Source organism: Pollicipes pollicipes, unplaced genomic scaffold (genome assembly GCF_011947565.3).
Source record: "Pollicipes pollicipes isolate AB1234 unplaced genomic scaffold, Ppol_2.1 Scaffold_6686;HRSCAF=7923_pilon_pilon_pilon, whole genome shotgun sequence".
Taxonomy (NCBI): Eukaryota; Metazoa; Arthropoda; class Thecostraca; order Pollicipedomorpha; family Pollicipedidae; genus Pollicipes; species Pollicipes pollicipes.
The window spans coordinates 39816044-39840273 of NW_023596921.1; the positions used below are offsets into that span (position 1 = coordinate 39816044).

General features: G+C 61.9%; 1 protein-coding gene across 1 annotated transcript in view; it reads left to right on the forward strand.

Annotated features, from left to right (window-relative positions):
• The window catches only part of LOC119108306 (patj homolog), a gene marked incomplete at its 3' end in the record, with an annotated part of 43445 nt that overhangs the window by 9706 nt on the left and 9509 nt on the right, over positions 1-24230 (forward strand). The window contains exons 7-23 of the mRNA XM_037231882.1: positions 5205-5311; positions 5918-6021; positions 6452-6586; positions 7385-7459; positions 14859-14948; positions 15451-15537; positions 16198-16335; positions 18688-18930; positions 19431-19499; positions 20029-20160; positions 20654-20803; positions 21032-21154; positions 21508-21681; positions 22233-22397; positions 22912-23151; positions 23574-23810; positions 24036-24146. Coding sequence (XP_037087777.1) covers positions 5205-5311; positions 5918-6021; positions 6452-6586; positions 7385-7459; positions 14859-14948; positions 15451-15537; positions 16198-16335; positions 18688-18930; positions 19431-19499; positions 20029-20160; positions 20654-20803; positions 21032-21154; positions 21508-21681; positions 22233-22397; positions 22912-23151; positions 23574-23810; positions 24036-24146 — 2380 coding nt within the window. The remainder of the gene's footprint in view (positions 1-5204; positions 5312-5917; positions 6022-6451; positions 6587-7384; positions 7460-14858; positions 14949-15450; positions 15538-16197; positions 16336-18687; positions 18931-19430; positions 19500-20028; positions 20161-20653; positions 20804-21031; positions 21155-21507; positions 21682-22232; positions 22398-22911; positions 23152-23573; positions 23811-24035; positions 24147-24230) is intronic.

Sequence of the window (24230 nt, forward strand, 5' to 3'; positions counted from 1 at the left end):
CACGCCGGTTTGACTCGCCAAATGTTATGAGATATTGGTCATAATCGTGATAAGTTACAACACAAGTTGCTCCACATACATCTACACACAAAGGCGACGCGATGGATAGGCGTATTTATGTTTCGGAAATAAGAAAGTATTGTAGGAGAGGGCTCTGCATCATCTTCTCGCATTCGTCGACCCCCAGGTGGGCTAGTAATTTGGAACTGTCATGCAACGCTCAGTGGTCACCAACTCCATCCCATTAATGTTGTGCTGTGATTGGCTCAGCTGAAACAGATGAGATTACTTGCGAGCTTCTCGGAAAAAACAGACCTGGTGGCTGGATAGGCCGGCCGTTTTAATGTCTGGTTTCTCGTTTTAGTAACGCAATAGCGGGGACGAAACGCCTCAGTTGGGAGCACGTCTGGGTCTCTAACTTCGACGTAGGGCTTCGATGCCCAGCTGGCGCCACGGCCGCCGGCCGCTAAAATCACCGCTAACTTCGCTGGCTCCCGCGAAAAGACTGCACCGAGGCGCGTGCCGGACACCCGCCAAAAGTACGGATTCTGTGACGCGACACTGGTGGTGGTTGCACTGGATCATGACGTGACCCCGAGCTGCAGAATGCCCTCCCTTCCACTGGTTACGCGGCGCCGACCGCTGCCATGATGCCGTACGGGGTATGGACGACGAGCGAGAGATGGTGTTGGGCAGTGTGGCTCTATTAGCCACGTGGCAGTGTATTTATGCACTCCTGTCGGTCTGGCAACCGGGTCTGCTGATGGCCAGAGAGCGAGAGAACGAGAGAGCGGTGAGCGGTGAGCGAGTGAGTGGGTGAGTGAGTGAGTGAGTGAGTGAGCGAAGAGGGGGGGGAGGAAGGAGGTGTTGGACGTGTCGGAAGCGAGGTCAAACTCTGCTGCTGGGTTAGAGGCGTTGTTTGTTTCCGTGAACCCGTTTGCTGCAAAGTTGCGATCTGTTGACTAGCCGATTCTAATTAAATTCTTGGACGTGCTGGGACTACAATGGCGCGGTGTTGACCAGGAATGAAACTAGATTAGTTTGACTGTTGGTGAGGGCTGTTAGACTCAGTGACTTGATGGAATTGAGATTGCACTCGAATGGCTCAGCAACTGTTGATTTGTGCCCTGAAAGCCGAATGGTATTGGAAGAGGGCTCCAACGTCTAGTTTTGGACGTTGTTGGGCTCTGACTACTCGCTGCTGATGCATCTGCCTCCGCGGACTGCTTACCAGTGCCGCTGCGCTCTGTTAAACCGCCCGTCACGCCATGGCGGCCGGGCGGGAGCGCCGCCGAGCCGTGTTGACCGGCGGCCGGCGCGGCACCGGCGCCGCCGGCCGGGGCCGTCACGGCGGCCGCCATCGACCGCGGCCGACACCGCGGCCGGTCCCGGGCCCGCCGGCCGCCCGGGACCGGCGCCGCGCCGCCGGCCCGGCCCGGGCGCGCTGCGGCCAGGCCCGGCTCGAGCGGGACGGGGCCGTCGCCTGGCCGGTAGCCTGCAGCCGCGCTCGGGAAGTGAAGCGTGCTCCGCTGGCCAGTGTGACAGGTGATATTGCTTTCGTCCATAATTGGAATATTGGAAGGTACTGGCCGCGCGGCGACATAACATTATCTGAATGCATATGCGTCCAGATGTGGCTAGGTGGACCCCGTAATGCGTGGACTGCTGCATCACCGGCGGTGGGGCCTTCGCTCCGGCGTAGGCGGGAGCGAGACATCAGACTTGGCAACGTCGTGCGAAGACTACGCCTGTGAGAGCTGGCCGCTTTTCTGTGCTCTGCGGCCATCGCGTCGCGACCGTTTCCAGCCGTGACTACTTAGCTTCACATGGCACGCATGGACCGACGGCACGCGACAGCGACACTGCCAGCACGGCCGTCGTCTTCGCCCGGACCGGAGGAGCCGTCGCTTGACGGCACCCGCACGTAGATTACATCCTCCGCCAGACTCTTTCGCCGCGTTTGTTGTTGACTCGACGGCGCCCCTCTTCGCCGGCCGGCCGCGCGCCCGCTGCTCGTCGGCGGCCGCGCTCACCCCGGCGCTCGCACCCGCCTCGGTCGGCGGCGCGTGACAGGGGCACCGGTGGTCCGCGTGCTGTCGCGCGGCGCGCCGCTGACGCCATTGTGGTGGCTTTGTGTCGCCTCGGAGACAGCTGCGCCGGTGGTCGATGCGCTCCGGACGGGTGCGCCCCCGAGCCGGCCAGCGGCGCCCTCCCAGGTGCGACTGACCGGCAATCCGCCCCTGCACGCGCGCTTAATGGGTGTCTCGGCGGTGAGCGAGGACCGGTCTCGCCAGGTGCGGCCGGCTGTTGACGCTATGTCGTCGCGCACGTGCGGAACGCTGGCCGGCACCGCCTCGCCCAGTTTGTTTGGAGGTGTGTGCATTGTCCCGCCGGGTATTACGCGGCTAGCGATGTCGCACGGTGACCATTGCCCTCTGTAGGGCGTCTGGAATTAGATGGCCCGCCCAGGTGGGTGACGGCGAACGTCTGCCAGGTGTGTAGCGGGCCAGACGCGTGTCGATGGTGCAAGTGAATGGCGCAGTGTGATGCGGTATAAGGAACTGTTTCACGTTTGAAGATGTTGAAGCAATCATCAGATATGATGAGACAAGCTCACTTATAAATATTGGCATACTTTCCAGGTGGAAAAGACTGCTCTAGACAGCACAATGCTCTGTTTGGTAAACATGCTCCTTAATGTGTCATGATTTGATTACGTCACCGTACCTTGCACACCATTGATTGAAAATCAATTGACGGCCGTTATATCCGGAAATCGTGCTCACAAACGCCAGACACGAGTGCATCGACAATGATTTTTTTGCCTTGATAGCCACATGGCTTATGGAATGGTAGGATTTAAATGATGTGATTATGATGTCATGAACGTGAAGGTGACTTCGAGATACTCTCCCTGATATACCTTTCCCTATTTTCGCGGGCGCCTAGCTCAGAACGTAGAGGGACTTAGATCTTAAAAGGGTCAGAATTGTGAACAGCACTAAAAGCTCTTCAAAATAGTCGTTTCAGTTAAAAACCCCATATAAGTGTGGAACGCTTCCTTTAATACTGACGAGATTCAGTATTCGTCAGTATTACTGAATATCGTCAGTATATTCGACGATAACCCTTGCCGACCGGGATGGCGGCAGGAATTCCGTGTCCTGCCGAGTGAAAGTTCGGCCCTCGTAACAGTCGTGTATGAACGGCACAGTGCGTGACTTGGCTTCCGCGTTCTTTGTTCAGGGGGTGGGGGGGAGGGGGGGGGGGGGGCACACAACACGTCTCTGTGTGTCGGCACCGTCGCCGTGCGTGCCCGGGCCGCCGTGTGGCAGCCAGCGGTGGCATAGGCCCTGGCGCCGGCACGGTCGGCGCCTCGCCAGGTCGGCGTGTGAACTATGTGACGTGCGCGCCGGTGTGAGCCCAGTGACACGGGCCGTTGCCCCCCCCCCCCCCCCCCCTCCCCGTCTTGTGTGCGAAGTCCGGCCGGCCGTCGCCTCGCTTGGTCGATCCGACGGCGGCCGGCGGCGGGGCACGGACGCAGTGCGCCGCCGGGCGTCCGCCACTGCACGTGTCTACCCGCCGCCACGGCCGGGGCCGGGGCCGCCCGCCCGCACGTGCGCCGCCGCACTCCGCCTAGGCCTTGATCTTGTTAGTCGTGCAAGGAAATCGAGTTGCCGATGTCCCGCCGGCGTTGGTGCGAGGATACGTGCCCGGGTCTTGTCGCTATCGGCCTTTGGTCGGCTGAGTCTGCTGGGTTTGGCACCGAGCTCAGCCGACGGCGTGCGGCTGTGTCTAGACGCGTCGCCCGTCGTCGCCGTCGTCGCGTCCCTGCCGCCCGTCGGCGCGGCGGCCGACCGAGGCAGGGCCGCCGCTACTGGACGGCGGCGCGTGTAAGCTGTGTTCACGGCGGAGGCTCGGCCGGCTCATGAGCCGGCGCCGGCCGATCGCGGCCGCCAGCGCGCGCCGGTGGAGCGCTGCGAACGCGATTGCGACCGGCGCGGTCGCCGACGGACCGGAGCCGGCGTCGGGTGGTCCGTCGCCGGAGCTGCGTGGGGCGCGGCTCCGCCTTGCGGCGGCGCAAGTGGCGGCGCCTGGTGGCGGGGCAGACGCGCGGGCTGCCCGGTTCCCGCCGGTCCTCCATTAGTCGCTTCTACGGACCTGCCGCTCAGCTGCGACGCTCAGCTGATCTGCAGCTGTCCAGAAACACTCGCTTAAGTCGGCGGTGCCCGGGGCCGAACTTTCGCCGAACTTCCTGGCCTTCGTCTGTCTATTACGTCATGACGTCATCTGTTACGTCATCGGCTTCCTATCTGTTACGTCATGACGACGTCATTATGCTTTCATGCGATAGCGGCCGGCGACAGTCGGTGCCCTAACGCTATCTATAGTTCTTGAGAGGATCATGCAAATCACGACACGAACACGCCAAACGTAGCGAAGCCTACTGTGTGGTTGAATGGCCTGCACGAACATTTAAGGACGGCTTAAGCATCGCTCCACGTGCGGAGCCCCCCCCCCCCCCCCACCACGCCCATGCGCCTGCACCCGCCGCTGCGCCCGCCTGCCGCTGATTGGCTGGCAACCCGCCGCGGTCAAGGTCAGCCTCCCGGCGCGGCCAGACGCTGCTGATCACGGCGAGTCACAGGCGTGCCCGTTTTCGCCGGTCGACGATTACCGAGACGAGTCAACTGTCAGGGTCCCATCCGATGCGGTGAACCCACGCGTGGTCAAGGTCAACCGTCAGGGTTCCAGCTGCTTTGGTGCGTCCACGCGTACTCGAGGTCAACTGTCAGGGTCCCAGCTGCTTCGGTGCGTCCACGCGTGTTCGAGGTCAACTGTCAGGGTCCCATCCGACGCGGTGCACCCACGCGTGGTCAAGGTCAACCGTCAGGGTTCCAGCTGCTTCGGTGCGTCCACGCATACTCGAGGTCAACTGTCAGGGTCCCAGCTGCTTCTGTGCGTCCACGCGTGCTCGAGGTCAACTGTCGGGGTCCCATCCGACGCGGTGCACCCATGCGTGGTCAAGGCCAACCGTCAGGGTTCCAGCTGCTTCGGTGCGTCCACGCGTGCTCGAAGTCAACCGTCAGGGTCCCAGCTGGTGCGGTGCGTCCACGCGTGTTCGAAGTCAACCGTCAAGGTCCCAGCTGGTGCAGTGCGTCCACGCGGGGCCAATCACTAATCCGCTGTGTCGTCTGTTGCAGCGATGCTCGCCTGAAGGAGGGGGACCAGATTTTGGCCATCGATGGCCAGCCTCTGGACGCCAACGTTTCCCATCCCCAGGCCATCAGCATTCTGCAGCGAGCCGCAGGTAACGGGCGGCCTCCGCCTGGGAAGGCGCTGGCTCACGACTGGGACGTCACGCGCGTGGTGTTGTTTATCGGGCTCGGGTGGCGCGTTCCACGCATTCTCTACGTATCGACAAAGTGCCGGATGTGCTCTTGTAGCGTCTGTAATTGCTGTGTTGTCCCCCATGTGGCAGAATGTCATTCGCCTGACTCCCTTAAACATCTGTTTGTGGCAGTGAACGTCGCTCACTCGGCCGCAGTGCCGGCCTGGCCTGTCCTGTGTTAAGTGTATGGATTGGGCGAGCGGCGGATTGGGAGATTGGACCCGGCGAGCGGCGGACCCTACGCTGCCGCCGCCGTCAGCGCAGTGCAGCCGCACCCGGGTGCTGGAGCTGATCCTAGTGGTCAGGGTCGACCTGACACTCGGATACTCCAGCTGCCGTGCTCTGTGTTGGCCTGGGCCGGACTGGCACTGCTGGCTCTGTCCCCGCTGGATGCGGTCGGGTCGGAGCGGGCCAGACCTCGGGCGGCGCAGCCCAGGCGGGTGCCCCGCTGCAGCCGCTCCGGATGTGCGTGTGGCGGCGGTGCGTCGCCGGCGCGCGCTGTAAGTCGGCCGCCGCCTGCCGCAGGTCCGGTGGAGCTGGTGGTAGCGCGCGCGCCGGACCTACCGACGGGCGAGAGCCTCCCGAGCGAGGCGCCCGCCGCTGACACACCGCAGCAGCAGGAGATGGTGGTGAGTCCTCCGCCCCTGTCGCTCCGAATGAGTGCGGGGCAGCTGGGTCACGGTCTGGTGCGGAGGCGGCGTCGCCCCGGGAGCAGCCGGTGTAGTGTCGGCGTTGAGGTAGAAGTGAGCGCCAGCAGAAATGTCACGGCCAGTCCAGTGTGCCTGTCTCTTCCACTGCCGACAATGCATGTCCGGGCTCCTTCCCGCTCACGTGGCCTGAGCTGCCGTCATTTGCCTGGCATTTTAACCGTGTGCTTCCGCCATTGGCGTTGGCAGTTCTTTCACATCCATTCAGCGCCCGTCTGCCGTGATCGTGTCGGTACCGGAAAGCGTTAGACCACCACTTCACGTTCCAAGTACCGCTACACCAGCCGACCGCTTCCACAACGCCCTGGAAGCGGCGACGCTGCCGCCCCTGACGCCGGCCGTACTGCTTCAGCTGAACACGGAGTGGGCGCAGGTGGAGGTGATTGACCTGGTGAACGACGGCACCGGCCTGGGCTTCGGCATCATCGGCGGCAGGAGCACCGGCGTCGTTGTCAAGACGATCCTGCCGGGCGGCGTGGCGGACCGGGTGAGGAACAGGGCCCCTTGGGAGCGTGCGCCGCATTTACATATACTGGTGTTCCTCTGGGGACGCGGCGGGCCCACCCGCGTTCGGGTCAGCGTCGGCTGCGCGCGTAGAGCAGGGGACATCAGTGATCTCGCCCGGTTCTGAGAACCCCTGCACTTAGAACTGTAATCACTGCCGTCAGCTGCTGCGTCAGCCTTTGCCAGCCTGGGACGGTGACGTGCATGCGTAGACAGCGGTGTGCTCACGTATGAGGAGGCGAGTATTATAGCGTTACACAAAGTTCACTTAGACCACGTCTTATGGGGTAGCCGGGGCTCCTGCCGTACCTACTGCCGTTCTTCCTCACCAGTGTTTCTCAACCGTGACCCCCACCCGTGACACGTCTGTGTCGGCGGCCAGCTGACCCCTAGCCGCCCACCTGTCCCTGTACGGCCCGCTGACTTCTGGCCGCCCACCTGTTCCTGTACGGCCCGCTGACCCCCGGCCGCCCGCCTCACCCTGTCCGGCCCCCTGACCCCTGGCCGCCCGCCTGTCCCTGTCCGGCCCCCTGGCCCCTGGCCGCCCGCCTCACCCTGTCCGGCCCGCTGACCCCCGGTCGCCCACCTCACCCTGTCCGGCCCTCTGACCCCTGGCCGCCCGCCTCACCATGTCCGGCCCGCTGACCCCCGGTCGCCCGCCTGTCGCTGCCCGGTTCGCTGACCCCTGGCCGCCCTCCTGCCGCTGTCCGGCCCGCTGACCCCTGGCCGCCCGCCCGTCCCTGGCCGGACCAGCTGACGGTGTGTCGCCACCGCTCTCCAGGATGGCCGACTACAGAGCGGCGACCACATCCTGCAGATCGGCCAGTACAACCTGCGCGGCATGGAGTCCATTCAGGTGAGGCGTGCCGCCGACCTTGTGACATGGAGTCCGTCCACACGAGGCTCCGGCCAGTCCTGCCTTCGGGCTGGGCGGTACTGTCAGTGGCTGGGGTCCACGCAGGTGAAGATTACTGCTGATCAGCCATCGGGTCGACCAGTGCTGTCTGTGGAGGAGTCCATCCAGGCGGGATTTATGGTTAACCCTGCCTTGGGTCGGACAGTCTTAAGCTGGGTCACGACTTTAACGCGCTGGGTCAAGCCAGGTCCGGGCTACGTCAGTGGACTATCGTCTGTCGCCGCCCCCCGGACGTGCCTGGGCCGGCTTCTGGCTTTCCCTGTCCCGCACCTCCGCTGTGCTCCGGTGGGCGTCGTGGGTCCCGACCGGCCGGCCTGCAGAGACACAGGCTGCCGCAGGCTGCCACGGCCAGCTTGTATGAGTCTGAACCCCTCTCCTCTGGTGTGTCTTGGACAGGGACTCGCGTCCTGCCAGGTGGATGGCACGAACGGGGTCAGACTGGTACTGGAGCACGATAAGGTCGTTTGGCCTCCCCGCAGGGGCACCGGCTTCGGCCGGTGTAGGGGACTAGCGCCCCCTCGGGTCCCAGCTCCGGTAAGGGGTGGACAGCGCAAGCTGGTCCTCTCAGGGCGTGGCGACCCTGCCGGTACGTGAGCTCCTGCTCCTTGTCCCGCCCGCTCCCTCCACATTACCCGCACTGCCCGCATCCGACCCTACCACCACCACTCCTCATCCGCGTTTTATCGGGGTCGCCGTGCCCCCTCGCGCACGTCCCCGGGTTGATCGGATCCTGGTGGCTGAGGGTCGCGTCGTGCGGGTCAGTCACGGCGCGTCCTAACACTCCACTTTGGCCAGGATATCCGGGGGCGCGGGGGGCTCGTGGGGCCCCCACGGGTCTAGCGGCTTGACGCTCGCGTCGCGGTTGGGTGCTCCTTGCGGGTTTCCGCTTGGGGCGCCTGGCCGCGCGCAGCGGACTTAGGGGTCAAGGGGCGGCGGCGCTGAACCACGGCCAGGACGGGGAGGGGTCTCCCCGGTTACACCTGGCCGTGTGGGAGGCGTCGTCCGCCCCGTATAGCACCGAGGTAGCCCTGGCGGCACCACCACCAACTGGTGAGTGGGCCGTCCCCCAGTTGGGCTCCGAGGTGGGTGGGGAGCCCCGGTGCCGAAATAAAGAACAACCTTGCATGGCATCTACAAACCAAAAAAGCTCCCGCCCCCCAAGAGGGGGACGGACTGCGATGAATTTAGGGTGCAGCGAGGAGTCGGTTCCACCTGCCCCACGCGTTCTTGTCTTCCGTAGTGATGTGAAGAACCTGGCATCGCTTTCACCGTTTCAGCGCCGAAACGGATGCGACAGGTTTGGAAGTCACCCGCTGTGACAAGCTGAGGGACGGCGCGATCGAAGTGGAGTTCGCAAACGGCACCGATGCGATTCGAGCTTTGACTGTAACTGAATTTGTATATGCCGCGAGAACCGAGGGTGCAAAGCGAGACGTGAGCGTGCCAGTCACGGTCACACCGCACCACACCAAAAATTTATCAAAAGGTATCATAAACTGCTATGACCTTCGTGACGTCAGCGAGGAAGAAGTCATCGAAGAGTTGGGAATTTTCGGGGTCACGGCAGCACGTAGGATCACGACCAGGAGGGGTGATGACCAAATCCCTACAAACTACATTATACTGACATTCAACCGGCCTGATTTACCGTCTGATATCCGCATTGGCTACGCAGTTGTCAAAGTCAGGGTCTTCGTTCCGAATCCGATGCGATGTTTTCAATGCCAGCGCTTCGGTCATACAAAACCACACTGCCGCAATCGAGCTGTCTGTGGGAAGTGTGCATCTTCCGAGCATTCGGGAGACCAGTGTACCTCTGCGCAGCCCTGGTGCGTGAACTGTGGCACGGGGCAGGTACCGCACACAGCTTTCGATCGAAGTTGTCCAGCCTTCATGAAGGAAAAGGAAATTAATATCACTCAAAACTTCAAAGAACATTTCTTTCCGCGAGGCGCGTGAACAGTATAAGGCTAATCACCCCAAAGTATCTTATGCCGAAAAATCCAAAACCTCTGTACCACAGTCCACCAGCATCAATCACATGTCAGCGGTCCAACTCATCACGCTCCTGCGATCCTTCGGTTTGTCTGTGGTGCCGGCGGGGCGGGCGACCCCCGCCCAGTCGGATCCTCCTGGTCCTTCAGTTGCGTCCTGCTCTACCAACGCTGTGCCGCCGGACCTTCATGTGTCGTCGGGGTCGCAGGCGGGGGAGGAGGAGGGGTGGACGGTGGTCAAGCGCGGCCATGGTACGCAGGCTCGGCCTTCCTCGCCGTCTGTCACTCCGCTGCCCTCGTCGCCTCCGGCGACGTTGGCGAGTGTGTGTGGACGAGCAGCGGAAACGATGGAACGGCATGAGGCGGACAGGCGCGCCCGCGACGCCAAGCGGGCCCGCCTGGCGGAGTTGGAGAGGGCTAAGGCGGCCAATCGTTTGTCCGTTGCAAGCAAGGAGCCCACCCCTCGCAGTGGCACACCATCGCCGGGAAGGCCAGTGGAGGCCCCGCTGACCCCCAGACGCCCGGTAGATGCCCGCCGATGGGCCCTCCCCCGCCGCCACCCCGGACCGGGTACGCTGGCGTCAAGCGTGCCCCGGCCGGTCCCCCGTCTCCATCTGACGGCGGGAGCCCCAGAACTCGTCCCAGAGTAGGGCACCTTCCTGCAGATTCTAACCGTGGTTCTCAGTCAGAAAAGTCTGCTTCTGCAACTGGCGCAGCCCAGTTCTTTTAGGACGTGTCCGGTTTTAGTATGTGACCTCCAGCCGCCTTTTTAACACTCCCCCTTTACAGGCCCATTTTACAGTGGAACTGTGGAGGAATAAGGGCGAATGCCCTCGACCTCCAGGCTGTCATCAGCAAGCACTGTCCTGCAGCCGTAGCGCTGCAGGAGACTAAGCTTGCTTCTAGTCACCACTGCACGCCGAAGGGATACGCCCTGTTTCGCAATGATGTGTTAACCGACGGTATCGCACATGGCGGTGTCCTTCTTGCAGTCCACCACAGCGTGCCAGCCAGGAGGTTTAACCTGCGGTCTACGCTACGGGCTGTAGCCGCACGCCTACATTTTAATCGCCGCCACATCACGGTGTGTTCTTTATCTCTTCCACCTGGCGTCGGTTTTCCATTGGAAGACATGAGACGTTTAGTGCATGAGTTGCCTTCGCCATGTCTTCTTTTAGGCGACTTCAACGCTCATCACACCGCGTGGGGCTGTGATAGCACGAACACCCGCGGAAGGATGTGCGAACATTTTATCCGTGACTCGTCACTGTGTATTTTAAACACAAGGACTCGTACTCACTTTACACTGCCGTCTGGTCAGACTTCCGCGCTTGACCTGAGTCTTTCTAGTCCCGAGCTGGTGGAGAGCCTCGAGTGGTCTGTGGCAGATGATCCAATGGGCAGCGATCACTTCCCAGTGTGGCTTCGATTCCAAATAAGAGGAACGTTTGGTGTAAGACCACGACGTTGGAATTTAAAAAAGGCTGACTGGAGTGAGTTTGAGGCTCGACTGGAGACATCATGTCAGACCGGAGGTGTGAGGGTGGCACCCTCTATTGAGGATTTTACTCACAGACTTCTAGATTGCGCTGGCGATTACATCCCGCGCACTTCTGGATTTCCTCGTCGCACTCCTGTGCCGTGGTGGACGGAGAAGTGTCGTGACGCAATCCGCGCACGCAAACGTGCTTTCCGAGCTTTTGACGTCAGAAGTAGCTTGGAGAATTTAGTAGCCTTTAAGAAAGCCAGGGCTTTCGCCCGCCGCACGATAAAAGAAGTGAAACGTGAATCCTGGCGTATGTATATAAGCACGCTCAACCGATTCACACCAACTTCGCAGGTTTGGGCTCGGATCAAACGAATCTCTGGGCAGTTTTCATCCGTGCCACTTCCTGTGTTACATGTTAACGGCCAGGTGGTGACTCATCCGTTGGATGTGGCTAACGGGATCGCCCGAGCACTCTCCCACCGTAGCGAAGGTGCAAACATGAGCTCACAGTTTTTACGGCAAAGAGCACAATCCGAAAAAATTGTAGTGAACTTTTCTACAAGGCAACCACAGGCGTACAATGAGCCCTTCACTTTAGTGGAGTTGGAGTCGGCAATTGGAAAACTTCGTAGTGTATCGGAAGGTCCTGATGACATCCACAATGAGGTGCTCCGACATCTGCCACCGTGTGCACGTCGTGCACTATTGGCGGCCTTTCAATAGGGTGTGGTCAAGAGGTGAGTTCCCTCCGGCCTGGCGGGAAGCCGTCGTGGTGCCTATCCTAAAACAGGGAAAGAGTGGGCTGGACGCTCTTCATTACCGACCCATTTCACTGACGTCATCACTGTCCAAGCTCATGGAAAAGATGGTAAACGTGCGACTCACTTGGTTTTTAGAGAACAACGATGTTTTTAGTAACTCGCAGTGCGGATTTAGGAAAAACCGTAGTGCGGTGGACCATCTTTTAACACTGGACACCACGGTTCGCAAGTCTTTTCAAGAAAAAGCGCATATGGGGACAGTACTCTTCGACATTGAAGCCGCCTATGACACCACATGGCGCCATGGTATTGTTCAAAAGCTTTTTAAATATGGTATACGTGGCCATATGGGTACTTTTCTCCAAAGGTTTTTAGCCAAACGATACTTCCGTGATCGGGTCGGCAACGTCCTCTCCGATAGGTACAAACAAATAAACGGCGTGCCCCAGGGCGGCGTGTTAAGTGTAGCACTGTTCGCAGTTATGATAAATGACATTTGTGATGTGCTCCCACAGTCGGTAGGACGTGCCCTTTTTGTGGACGATTTTACTATTTGGACCAGTGCAGCGAGAGCACCAGCGATGGAGCGGCGTCTCCAGCTGGCTGTGGACCGCGTTGAAAGATGGGGTGACATGAACGGGTTTCGTTTTTCAGGCGACAAGACCGTTGCGATGCATTTTTGTCGTCGCCAGCGATGTGATGGTCTGAGCATCCGTCTATATGGTCGCCCTATTCCAGATAAGGCCGTGGCCAGGTATCTCGGGATACACTTTGACCGCCGCCTTACATATAACGCACATCTTAAAATGTTACGCGATCGATGCTTTAAATCTCTCAACATGCTAAAGTGTGTGTCTCGCACATCATATGGGGCAGACAGAAGCACGCTTATGCTTTTATATCGTTCCCTCGTCCGCTCCAAACTGGATTATGCATGCTTTGTTTATGATGGCGCGTCTGAATCCAGCAAGCGTGTTCTTGATACCGTCCACCATACTGCCATTCGCATTGCTACTGGAGCGTTTCGCACATCACCTTCCGTCAGCCTTTTAACGGAGATACACGAACCGGTGGCAATAAGCTCAGGGCAATAAAGACAGAGTTGGTCTTGTGGTCGTCATGCTCTCGCAGTGTGCGGTGGGAAGAGGTGGTTTTATGCAGACTGCGCATTGGGCATACTTATGCCACCCATGGCCATCTGTTGCATGGAGCCGACAGACCCCTATGCCAGCGGTGTGGTGCCATCCTCACTGTCCATCATGCCATTATATCATGTCCGTGCCTCATCGAAGAACGACGACGTCACTTTGGTTCACAGGCTTCGACCCTGACGATTAACGATGTGCTTGATGACAGTTCCTCCTTTCTTGATCCCAAACAGCTCTTTTGGTTTTTAAAAGATATTGATTTTCAAGTCATTCTCACACCGTACTAATTAAGTAACAGCATAGTTATGGGCGCAAAATGACCACTGCAGTCGACGCGCCCGAAAACTCAAATGAACAACAAAAAAGGTCGTTTGGCCTTAGTGCATGAGTGGCCGTGCTTACGTGTGTAGGTACATAAGTTAAGTGATCATCTTTGTATGCAAACGATAAGTGACTACGCAATAAGGCCTAGATGTGCTCGTTTCCAAGCTAGGTGTGAGTTCGGCGGTTCGTTTTCAGGTGTGCAGTAAGACGACGCGCATTTATTTGCTGTCGCTGGAATCCGTCAGATCTCGCCCTGTCGCTGGAATCCGTCAGATGTGTCGCACTGTCTCACTTATTACGGGCGGCATATTTCGGGCGCTGCGGCCGGGATAATGACGTCTTCCGCTGCGGTCAGCATGACAAACACGCAGTGCGCACGTGCGCCGGCGAGCTGATACACTCCCGCGGGGAATACAGACACTCGTGTTCCGAACAGGACACGATACGCGGCCCATCGATGGCTGATCATGTGGACATTGGTTATCGCAACACGCTGTCTCGTGACGAAGTGTGGCATCGATCCGAGGGTATTGTTGACGCACCTGGAATCATTTTGCAAACAAAGCATGCTGTGACTGTTTGTTGTACATCAAGTGTGTGCAGAAGAGGGAATATGGTAGTAATGGCGTGGGTTGAGTCATGAATTTTTGAAATGATTTATTTCATTAATCTGTTAATTTATTTATTTAATTGATTATTTACTCGGTCATGTTTGTAACTTAAGTCGGGAATTTGCAACGGTAGGGGTCCACGCAACCGCCGCCCACTTGAGCCAGGACTCGCCGTCAGGCTTTTGATGATTAATCACGAAAGGTCACTTCGTATACGAGAAGACGTTCGATGACATTTACCAAATTGGGCCCGTGTGCTGAACGACTGGACATTGAGCACGACCTTATCGAGAACTTTATCGTGGCGCAAGAAATTGGTTCGTTTATTTTGACTCGGGCTTTCGCAGAACTTCGCGGGCAAGGTTCAGTGACCTATGCTCACGCTGTGACCTACCATGATGACTGCAAGGCACTCTTAACCAGTACCTTCCGGTACATTAAAGGTCGCGTACTTCCGGCAAAATAACTCACCGAACAGTCATTGTTCATATCAGCCGTCGCTGGGTGGCCGTTTGGCTGGCGCCGGACGCAGCGCGCCACAGATGGGCGTCGTCTGACATCGCAATGCCATCAGCGGGGATCACGCCGTTCTCCGCTGGCGGACGTCCCCCGCGGGGACCCCCTGATCTCCCTGACCTGATCGGCGGTGTGCTCCGTTGGTGTGATGTTCCCCGGAGGGACTCCGTGACGCCTGACGCTGTCCGGGTAAAACGCCGCGCCGTTGCGGCGCTGTGCAGTGACGCTGTGATGCTGTGATGCTGTGCCATGCATGACGGCTCGATGCGAGGAGGCGCGGGACGTACGCTGAGCGCATGGCGGTGCGTGGAGACGTGGGCGGCTTCTTTACCTCCGCATGAACGCCGTCGAGTCGATACGTGCCCGCGCTCCGAGCGGCCGCGTCCCGCCGCCGCCGCCGCCGCCGTGTGCCGCGTCTGCGTGTTTGCACGGGGCAGCCCCGCGCCGCTCGTCGTCGGCGTGTCGGCGCTGACTCGGCGCGCCGTCCCTCCGCCAGGTGGCGCAGGTGCTGCGCACCGCCGGCACGCAGGTGCGGCTGATCGTGGCGCGGCCCGTGGAGCCGAGCAGCCCCGACTTCCAGGTGGACGTGAGTTGGGCACCGGGTTTGGGCCCGCGGGGAGGTATGGGTCACACTCTGCGCGAGCATGGGAACGGGAGTTAGACTACAGCCCCGCGAGGAGAGCAAAGGTGCAGTCGTGTCCCAGCCAGGTGCGCACGAATCAAACCATGCCGTTCTCGTGGGCGGGTTTGGGACTCTTTCCCCAGGGCAGGGATGTCAGTCTGACCGTGGGCTGGCCGGCTGTCGCACGTCCGACGCTGTCCCAGTAAGGGGCGCCCCAGCCTCCACCGCGGTTCAGCGCGGTGCTTCTGGCCTGCTCGCGGACCAGCCGCCGACTCTGGTGGGTCGTCATACGTGCACGTGCCGACTCCAAGCGCTGTGCCGGTCGTTCACGAGCGCGGCTCGGGCGCCGTCTGGCCGCCTGGCCGTGAGCGGAGGCCCCCCGGCGGCGGCGGCGGCAGCGCCCGACCGGCGCCGCCGCCGGACGCGTCACCGACTGTCTGACGGTGGTGTTTGTGGGCGGCGGCAGAGCTCGGTGATCACGCGTGCGCCCATCGTGCCCACCCGGCTGCTGGCCGACCCGGACGAGCTGGACCATCAGCTGCAGGCGCTGCAGGTGAGACGGAGCGGGACGCACGCAGGCGTGTCGACTTCGCAGCGCTCGTGCCTCGCGGCGCCGTACGCCGCGTGACCTACGTCGTCGTGTCAAAGCCCCCCCCCCCCCCCCCCCCAGCTCGCTCTCCTCGCAGCCTGTCGCGTCGTCTACGTCCGTTTCTGTACCGTACTTTATGTGCATGCTGACTCAACTGCGCCTACTTCTCGCTTGTGTCTCGGGTTTTTCACACACACCTAACCACCTCGCCCGCTCCTCCACTCACCGCCCGGGATTTTCACGCGTTGTGTTGTGTGCGGCTGGTCGAGTGCCGTTCAGCTGAAAGTATTCGGCCGGCCAGACATGGCAGAGCGCCCCCGGCTGCGCACTCGCTCGGCGCTGAGTCGCCGTGCGAAGCGCCGTGCGTGGCCGACAAGAGCCGTGTGTGTGGTGTTACGAGTCTGACGACTACATTTCAGCTCCCGGCTGAGCGTGGTGCGGCGTGCCAGGGGCCGTCGCTGTGCGTGCAAGCCTGCTGTGTACGTTCAGGTGTGGCCCGCTTGGCGTCTGTTGCGTCGAGCGGCCGCCGTCTGTGGCGCGCTCGCCGCGGCCCGGTGCGCGCCGCGGCGCCAGCTGTCGCCCGCGGCCGCGACCGTCGCGCTGACACCAGCCGCGCGCCGGCAGAACGGTTTCCCGGAGCCGTACATCCGCGACTCGGCCGTCGACGAGAACAACCTGATCAACGGCCAGCTGGCGGCCGAGTACGAGCTGCGCGAGCCGGCGCTGGCCGACCCGGCCGTGCTGGACGAGCTGCAGAGCCAGGTGAGATCGCCGCCCCCGTCCCCGGCCGGCTGGGATGTCAGGCCCTGGGTGTCCGTACGTGGTGGGATCGGTGTGGAGGCAGCGCTCTCCGGAGCGCAAACACAGCACAATGTGATACTGCACGACAATCTCTCGATTGGTCCTATTTCCCGGGGAATAGGAGGTCAGCAGCATTGCGTTCGTGCGGCACTTCGGAAACCATGTGTAGCATAGTTCGCACTCCTGTCATCACGGCCAGATTCAGCCTCGGTCATCGACGGCCACGCTGCCGAATACCAATCGTTGCGCGCGGGCGCCGCCGCCGCTGACCGATGCCCGCTGGCTGCGCCTGGCCCGCCTCTCCACGTAGGGGGGGGGGGGGGGGAGGCTGAACGTGGGCTCCGGGGGGCGGTCGCAGCCATGCCCGCTCGGTGCTGTCCGGTGCGGTACGGAGGGGTCTTCGGAACAGCACGGGCGTAGCCGTGCCGCCGCCCGTCCGTCGGCCTGCGTGCGGTTCTGCCCGCCGCCTGCCTGTGTCGTCTAATCAGGCGACTGGATAGCGATCGCTGAGGGATCATGTTGACAGACACGCCATCGATCGAGCCTTGCTACTCACGCTCGCGTAGACACCGCTAGCCGCCGAGTAAGCTTTGCGGTTGGGATGTGAGTGGGTCGCTTCCTGGACGTCACTACTTTGCCGCAGTAATGAATGAACGACGCGCTGTGGGTCGTTTGTGGGCGCGGTATTTTTCCTTCAGCTAAGATGTCAGTGGAAACATACTTCGATATGCCGTTTTCCCCCTATATGCTGTGGTCATCTGTGGTCATCAAATAGTCCATATATAGAATGCTTCCACCCTTAGTTCCTGGGAGAGAAGAAACTAGATTGCCTTATTCCGTTAACAAACATAGTCTTTCGTACTCGGTGCCATTATCAGGGAGATGTAGGTTGACTGTTGTGAGCAAGTCACGATATTTACGGTCACATTAACACACGTCCATGGATAAGTTGGATACGTTAATGATCATTCACAAGCGCAGCCGCCAACACACCTGCCATCCAACGCTTACCATCTACCATACAACGCCTCGTCGTGCCGCATGGCGCAGCTAAGAGTTGTGTGGTGTGCTGCGTTCAATGTGCAGAGCTCTTTCGTCCCTCCATCGCATGTGTGGTCTTGGCGGCCCAAATACGCGATGTTTCTGTGATTCGTCCCGCCAAAACGCTGCACGTGTCTCGGCGACGTCTCCGAGGTGCTGGAGTGGAACGAGGCATGCTGCTTAGAAATGCTCTAAAAGGTGGTTTTATTTCTTGTTTCCTACGTGATCGATGAGAGGGTGTGGGTTCTCGGACGAGTCCGGGCGCTGCACGAACGAGTCCTCCAGCTCGCCTGTCGTGCATCACTAACCGCCACCGGGCTGGGGTCTTGTTCTCCGCTCACCCGCAGAGGAGCTGCGCTCTCGTAATGACGTGCGCTATGAAGCGGCCTAGCTGATGAGAGCACACCTTTTGGGGCACTGTGGCTCCCCGACATTGTTGACGGGGCCGTCTCGCGTCAAACTCGGACACTCTGTATGCGGCACGTGGCGGGCGGCGTATCGGATTCAGGCCAATCTCATCTGGCGACGACGGCTTAATTTCTACCGGAGTTGCATCTGGTCAGATTGGTCCGTACAACGCACCCGGTGTAACTGTTCGAATGGAGCGGTCATGACGCCCACTGGCAGCTATTGGATGCCTCCGGCTGGCTGGGCTTATAAGCTAGCTGACACTAAGCGGTGTGCTGCAGATGGCTTGCAGATGGCTTCGTCTCGCCGCTCATGACCGCAAATGCCTTGGATGGAAGAAGGTGGTTTGGGACATGGCTTTGGCTAGGACACGGTGTCCCTGCATTTTGTTCGCGATATTGCATAACACGGGCGAAAACTTCTTGCCCCGAGACGTTTAAACCCCGCTCTGTTAGAAGTAGATGAGGGTATCATTGCCCCCCACCCCCCACCCCCCATCAGCATACAGGTTTCTACGAATAGAGGTTTTGTCTGTTGCCGCTTTTGTCTGCTGTGGATCACACTCTACGTGGCAGACGGGATCTACCAAGCCTTTTTGTGTTCTCAGTTTCTCAGTTTGTTGCCTTTAAGTGTTTGACCTCTTCCCAGGTTGTCAGACAGTCATATGTCAAATACTTGACCAGCGCCTCTGTCCACAGGCAAACTTTTCTTCCGCGTACGTGCTGACTGCTGACATTTTCCTCCCTGCACGTGGTGTTCATTTGGTGACAGTCGCCTCGGCGTGGCGTCGCCGCCAGCCGCCGGTTCTCGTCCCCGCCGGCCCGCCCACATCCTCGCGCTGACAGCCGCCTCTCTGCGCTGCAGTACGCGGCGGCGGCCGGCCTGTCGACGGCGCCGGGCGCCGTCAGCGGCCCGCCGCCGCCGCCGCTCTCCGACACCGAGACGTGCGAGGTGGAGCTGGTCAAGGACGCCGCCGGCCTGGGCGTCACCATCGCCGGCTACGTCTGCGAGCGCGAGGAGCTCAGCGGCATCTTCATCAAGTCGGTGAACCCGGGCAGCGCGGCCGACCTCAGCGGCCGCATCGCCATCAACGACCAGATCATCGAGGTGCGAGGCGGCGGCGCGGCCGGCGGTCCGCGGCGACGGCGGGGCATGTGGGTGGGACGAGAGACGGGTCATTGGTAGGGAAGGCGATGCTGGGACGGCGGGATCAGCCGGTCAGTGGTGAGAGAGGCGGGGCTGTGGCGCCGTGTTCGCGACAGCGCCGCCGTGTAAGCGTTGCGTCGCCTTCAGATGGCGCGGTTCGGGCGGTTTAAGCGGATCTTCAGAGGCGTTACTGGACAGTTGTCGGCGGCCATGAAGCCGCCAGATTCCCCGTCGTTTCGCGGATTCGCCTCACCCTGAGTGACATTCATAGCAATCGCTCATGGCCTTCAGTGCAATCGCCGAAGCTGTGAAGTAGTAAAGTGGGGAAGGGGAGAGGAATTGCCGCACATTCCTCGAGCGCATAATGCGCGTGGGTGTTTGGGCTTGACGCGCCCACCTGTGGAGCGTGTCTGGTGAGCCCGAGCGTCGCCTGATCACCGGTGACCTCTCGACCCCGGCAGGTGGACGGCACGCCGCTACACGGCTACACCAATCACCAGGCCGTCGAGCTGCTGAAGAGCACCGGGCAGGTCAGATAACCCGGCGGCGCTCCTGTTCGATGCTGTGTGGGTGTTCGCCACTGAACCACTGCTGAGGTTATGCTCTACCGCGGTTGATCGGCTCTCTGGAGGCTTGCCTTCTGCTCGCGCCGGCAGCCAGCTGTCTGGGTCTCATAATCCCACGACTGTCTGTTTTCGGCTTCTGCGGTCGGGGGCTGCTCAATATCTTTATAGCCCCTTCGCCCGGCGAGTCTGCGAGGCTCCCGCGGTGCTGCCACCCGCCTTGGTTCGGTTCGTTTGGTCCTCCTGACCACGTGTGTCCAGCTGCTCAGCTCGCTGCCGTGAGCTCCGCCCGGCTCTCGCGCTGTCACCGCCAGGCTGTGACCAGCTCGTCCGCTGTCGCTGACTGGCCGCGTTGTAGCTGCCTCCGATCCCACTCACCAGCTGCGGGTCCCACTCAGCTCTGCCCAGTTGTTTCGCTCCCACCGACATTCGCTGTCCGCCTGGCCGGCTCTGCTGAGCTCCTGCTCCGCCGCCGCTGACCGCTGCTGCCCTCCAGGTGGTGCGTCTCAAACTGGCCCGCTACATCAGCGGCCCTAAGTACGACCAGCTGCAGATGGCGATCGCGCGGGACGGCGCGCCGCCGGCCTCCACCGAGTCGAGCTCGCGCACCTCCTCCCAGCCGCACCAGGTGCGTGTCGCCGCCCGGCGGGCGGCGGCGGCCGGCGCCGCCACCGCCACCGCCACCGCCACCGCCGCCTTGTTACCGGCTCGGCGGCCGGTCGAACGAAGCCAATCGTCTGAAAGCGAGGCGTGTGGGGGACGCGGTGGGCCGCGCTGGCCGGCGGCGGGGGCGTCCGGTCGGCATGGGCACACGCGGCCCGCCGCCGGCGCCGCCTGTCGCTCACCGGTCGGCCTGGCGAGCAGTCGGCCAGGACGCCAGTCCGCGCGACGCCCGGGTGCGCTCCGGTGCCGGACCGGCGCGATCTCGTCGCCCGTCTGCCGGCGTCGGCCGCTCGTGTGCGAGGGTGGGCGCCGGGCGGCGGCGACGAAGGCAACGTGTCGCGCGTTTGCGGCGAGCAGGAGTGACTGGACGGACAGAGCCAGCTGCCAGAGCGCGTGAGCTCCGTTCGGGGCGGCCCCGGCCCGTCGCGTGCTCGCGTGACGCCCGTCGCCGTCGACAGGACCTGGTGAGCGGCTCGTCGGCGTCGACGCAGCCGGTCGGCGGCGCCCCGCTCTCAATGGAGCTGGCCGCGGCGGCCGAGCAGCAGCCGGCCGGCGGCGCCGCCTTCCCCGGCAGCAACGCCAGCTACTCAGAGGCCATCGACAAACAGGTACGGCCCTGCGGCCGCCGACGTAGGCACGCGTACTGACATGGGGACACGTGTAGACACGGGCATGCGTGTAATCTCAACGTGACGCCGTTTGGTGTAAGCCGTCGACTTCGACCAGCCATGTAAACCCGCCCCGGGGCGATCGCGTCCGTGTCGTACCGGCCCACCGACGTGATGTGTGCGCCGTTGGGGGCTGTTTCGCGAGCGTTGATGGTCGGCGCGCGGCAGGTTCTGCTGGAGGACCTGGAGAAGCTGATCGACGCCGACTATCACGGCGAGATCAAGCCCGAGGTGGAGACGGCGATTCAGCTCAAGTGGGGGAAGATTCTGGGCGACGAGTACGACATCGTGGTGAGTGCCCGCGTACCGAGCAAGGCTTTCCCACCATGGCTTGCTCCTACGTGATAGGTTTCATGTCGCCGATGCTGGCTTTGTCGCTGTGAAAATTAAAGCAGCAGTGCGAGTGATACACGTGCGTGCTTTAGGACGGAACCGTCGGGAAGCATTTGAACTGCTTTGTCATGGAGTGCGTGAAAGCAGAAATGTGTTAACGTAAGGTTCGAGGTGGTAGTGAACCCGGCTAGGCGTGGATGCCACCCTCGCTGGTGCGGATGACCGGGGGAATACCGCAGTCACGCCGTCGACGCTCGCCGTGCCGTGCGGGCGAGCGCGAGCTGTGCGTCACTGTCCGTCGCGCCCGCCAGGTGGCGCAGATCAGCAAGTTCCAGCCGGGCGGCGGGCTGGGCGTCAGCCTGGAGGGCACCGTGGACGTGGAGGACGGGCGCGAGGTGCGGCCGCATCACTACATCCGCTCCATCCTGGCCGACGGCCCGGTCGGCATCAACGGCCGGCTGCAGAGCGGCGACGAGCTGCTGGAGGTGAGGAGCACCCAGCGTCGCCCTCTGCCCTGCCACCGCCCCTCCGCTCTGCCACCGCCCCTCCGCTCTGCCATCGCCCCTCTGCCCCGCCCCTTCCCCGCCCTGCCCCCGCCCCTCCGCTCTGCCATCGCCCCCTTCGCTCTGCCACCACCCCTCCACCGTGCCAACCCCCCTACGCTCTGCCATCGCCCCTCCGCACTGTCACCTCCCCTCCCCTCCGCGCCGGCCGCTGACAAAGCTGGCCACCCTCGACCGTTGAACCTCTGTAGCCACCCTGGCCTGTGCTCATTGGCCAGATGAATCCGTCCTGAGAGTGTCTGAGACGCTGCAGCTGTACGACACAATGACGCCGTATCCTGATGCCGCTGGCATTCGCTCGTGGCGTTTGTGACGCTGCGGCGCGTCGCTGGCGACCGGCCTCCAACCGGGCGTCTGTCCGGTGCTGCCGGCATGTTGCATCCTGGCCGTCGCGTCGTCCCAGTCGTCTGTTTCTGTTCGTCTGTTCTGTTTGGCGCCGTGGGTTCAGATGCCGCCGTGCGCCGTGTCGCCAGGTGAACGGCAAGCGGCTGCTCGGCCTCAACCACATGGAGGTGGTGAACATCCTGAAGGAGCTGCCGGTGGACGTGCGCATGGCGTGTGCCCGCCGCTCGGGCCACCCGCCGCTGCACGGCTTCGACGTGCCGTCGGCGCACGGCCGCGCCCAGTTCGCCGCCCGCGTGAGTGGTCGGCAGGCGCGGCGCGGCGGAGCTGGGGGAATGGACCGCACGCGCTGTTGGGCGCGGCTGGTGCTGGTTCGGGGGAGGGGGGTGATGTAGGATACAGTTAGGCACCCGAGCGAGCGCGGGGCGCCAGCACAAGGCGAGCACCGGTGTGCCAAGCTGTCGCCTGCGGAAAAGGATGGCTGGTTTTGCGTTATCTAAATGGCATCAGCGGTGCACGTGCTGTGAACCGTCCAGAATAGTACACAGTATGACATTTTGGTGCCAGAGGCGTAGTTTGGTGCCTGAGTTGACACGGAGGCCGGGTGGTGGTGGTGATCCGGCGAGCGCTCACCTGTGGGCTGATGCCGATAGTTCCAAGTTGTGTGATTACGTCTGAGAGACGGTGGGTTCGAGACGCGCCGGTGTCATTGTTTTGACTTCCCTTCCCATCGTGGCGCCAATAACGGGGCCCGGCGGCTGTAACCGTCGCCACAAACCCGGTCAGTCAGCGCGTTGGCCTCCTCCCCAGAGCCTCCTGAGCGGCTCTCTGGGCCAGCTGTTCCCGTCGGACCGGCTGGTGAAGGCGAAGTCGGACGGCTCGCTGGCGTCCAGCGGCGCCACCACCTCCGCCACCGACACGAGCATGTCGCGGCTGCGCTCGCGCAGCATGGAGCCGCTCTCGGGGCTGGCCATGTGGTCCAGCGAGCCGCAGGTGTTCACGCTGGAGAAGGGCGAGCGCGGCCTGGGCTTCTCCATACTCGACTACCAGGTGCGGCGCGGCGGCGTCCGGCTGTTTGGGGCTCGGGCCCGTGCTTCCGGCCCCATTACCGGCTCACGGCGGCCACGTCTACCGAGGTTGTTTGGTCGCGGGTTTATGGTTCGGGGCGGGGCGGTTATTACCGGGCGTTGATGTTGGGCGGTTTGCAAATGGGGCGAGGCTGGCTGTGCTGAAGTTGTCATGATATTGGAGCTGTAGTGCCGTTATTGTATTTGCAATGCGGTATTATGCTCATGTCATGGGTGTCCGCCATTTCCGCAAAGCATATGAACCGGTTATGTACAGCTAGTCCCATCCTGCACTGCCCTAATGTGACCTGACCTGAGCTGGCGTGGCGTGATCCGATCTGACCGGACCTGGCGCCGGAGGACCGATGAACCTGACAAGCTGTGTGACCTGACCTGACCCGACAGGACCCGATGAACCCCACCGACACGGTGATCGTGATTCGGTCGCTGGTGCCGGGCGGCGCCGCCCAGCTGGACGGCCGCCTCATCCCCGGCGACCGCCTGATGTTCGTCAACGACGTACGACTGGAGAACGCCTCGCTGGACCAGGCGGTGCAGGCGCTGAAGGGCGCGCCGCTCGGCGCGGTCCGCATCGGCGTAGCCAAGCCGCTCCCCCTGGCGGCCGACACCAGCAGCAGTCAGGTGAGGAGCGGCCGGCCGGCGCCGCCGCCACGCGCAGCTGAGAAGAGGTGGCTTATCTGGGGAGGGGCGATAGCGGCGTGGTCCGCCCCGCCAGCTGCCGTCGGTTCACGGGTGAAGTTAGGCGTGCCTGGTGAGCCGGGCCGGTGCTCAGGCCTGCTGTTGGATCAGGGCCGCCGGACGCTCCGGACGCCGCCGCCGCCTCTGACGGTCAGCTCCTGCCGCCAGGAGCTGACCGCCTCGTCGCACTCGGAGACCGAGGTGGACCTGGAGGTGGCGGACGTCGAGCGGAGGTCTTCCAGTGGCGACAGCTCGTCCACAGACATCTCCCGGCTGCAGGTGCGCCCCCCTCCCCCCCCCCGCGACACCGCTCCACGGAAGGCCGGTTGCGGTCCAAGGCGATACGCAGACGCGATGTGTTGT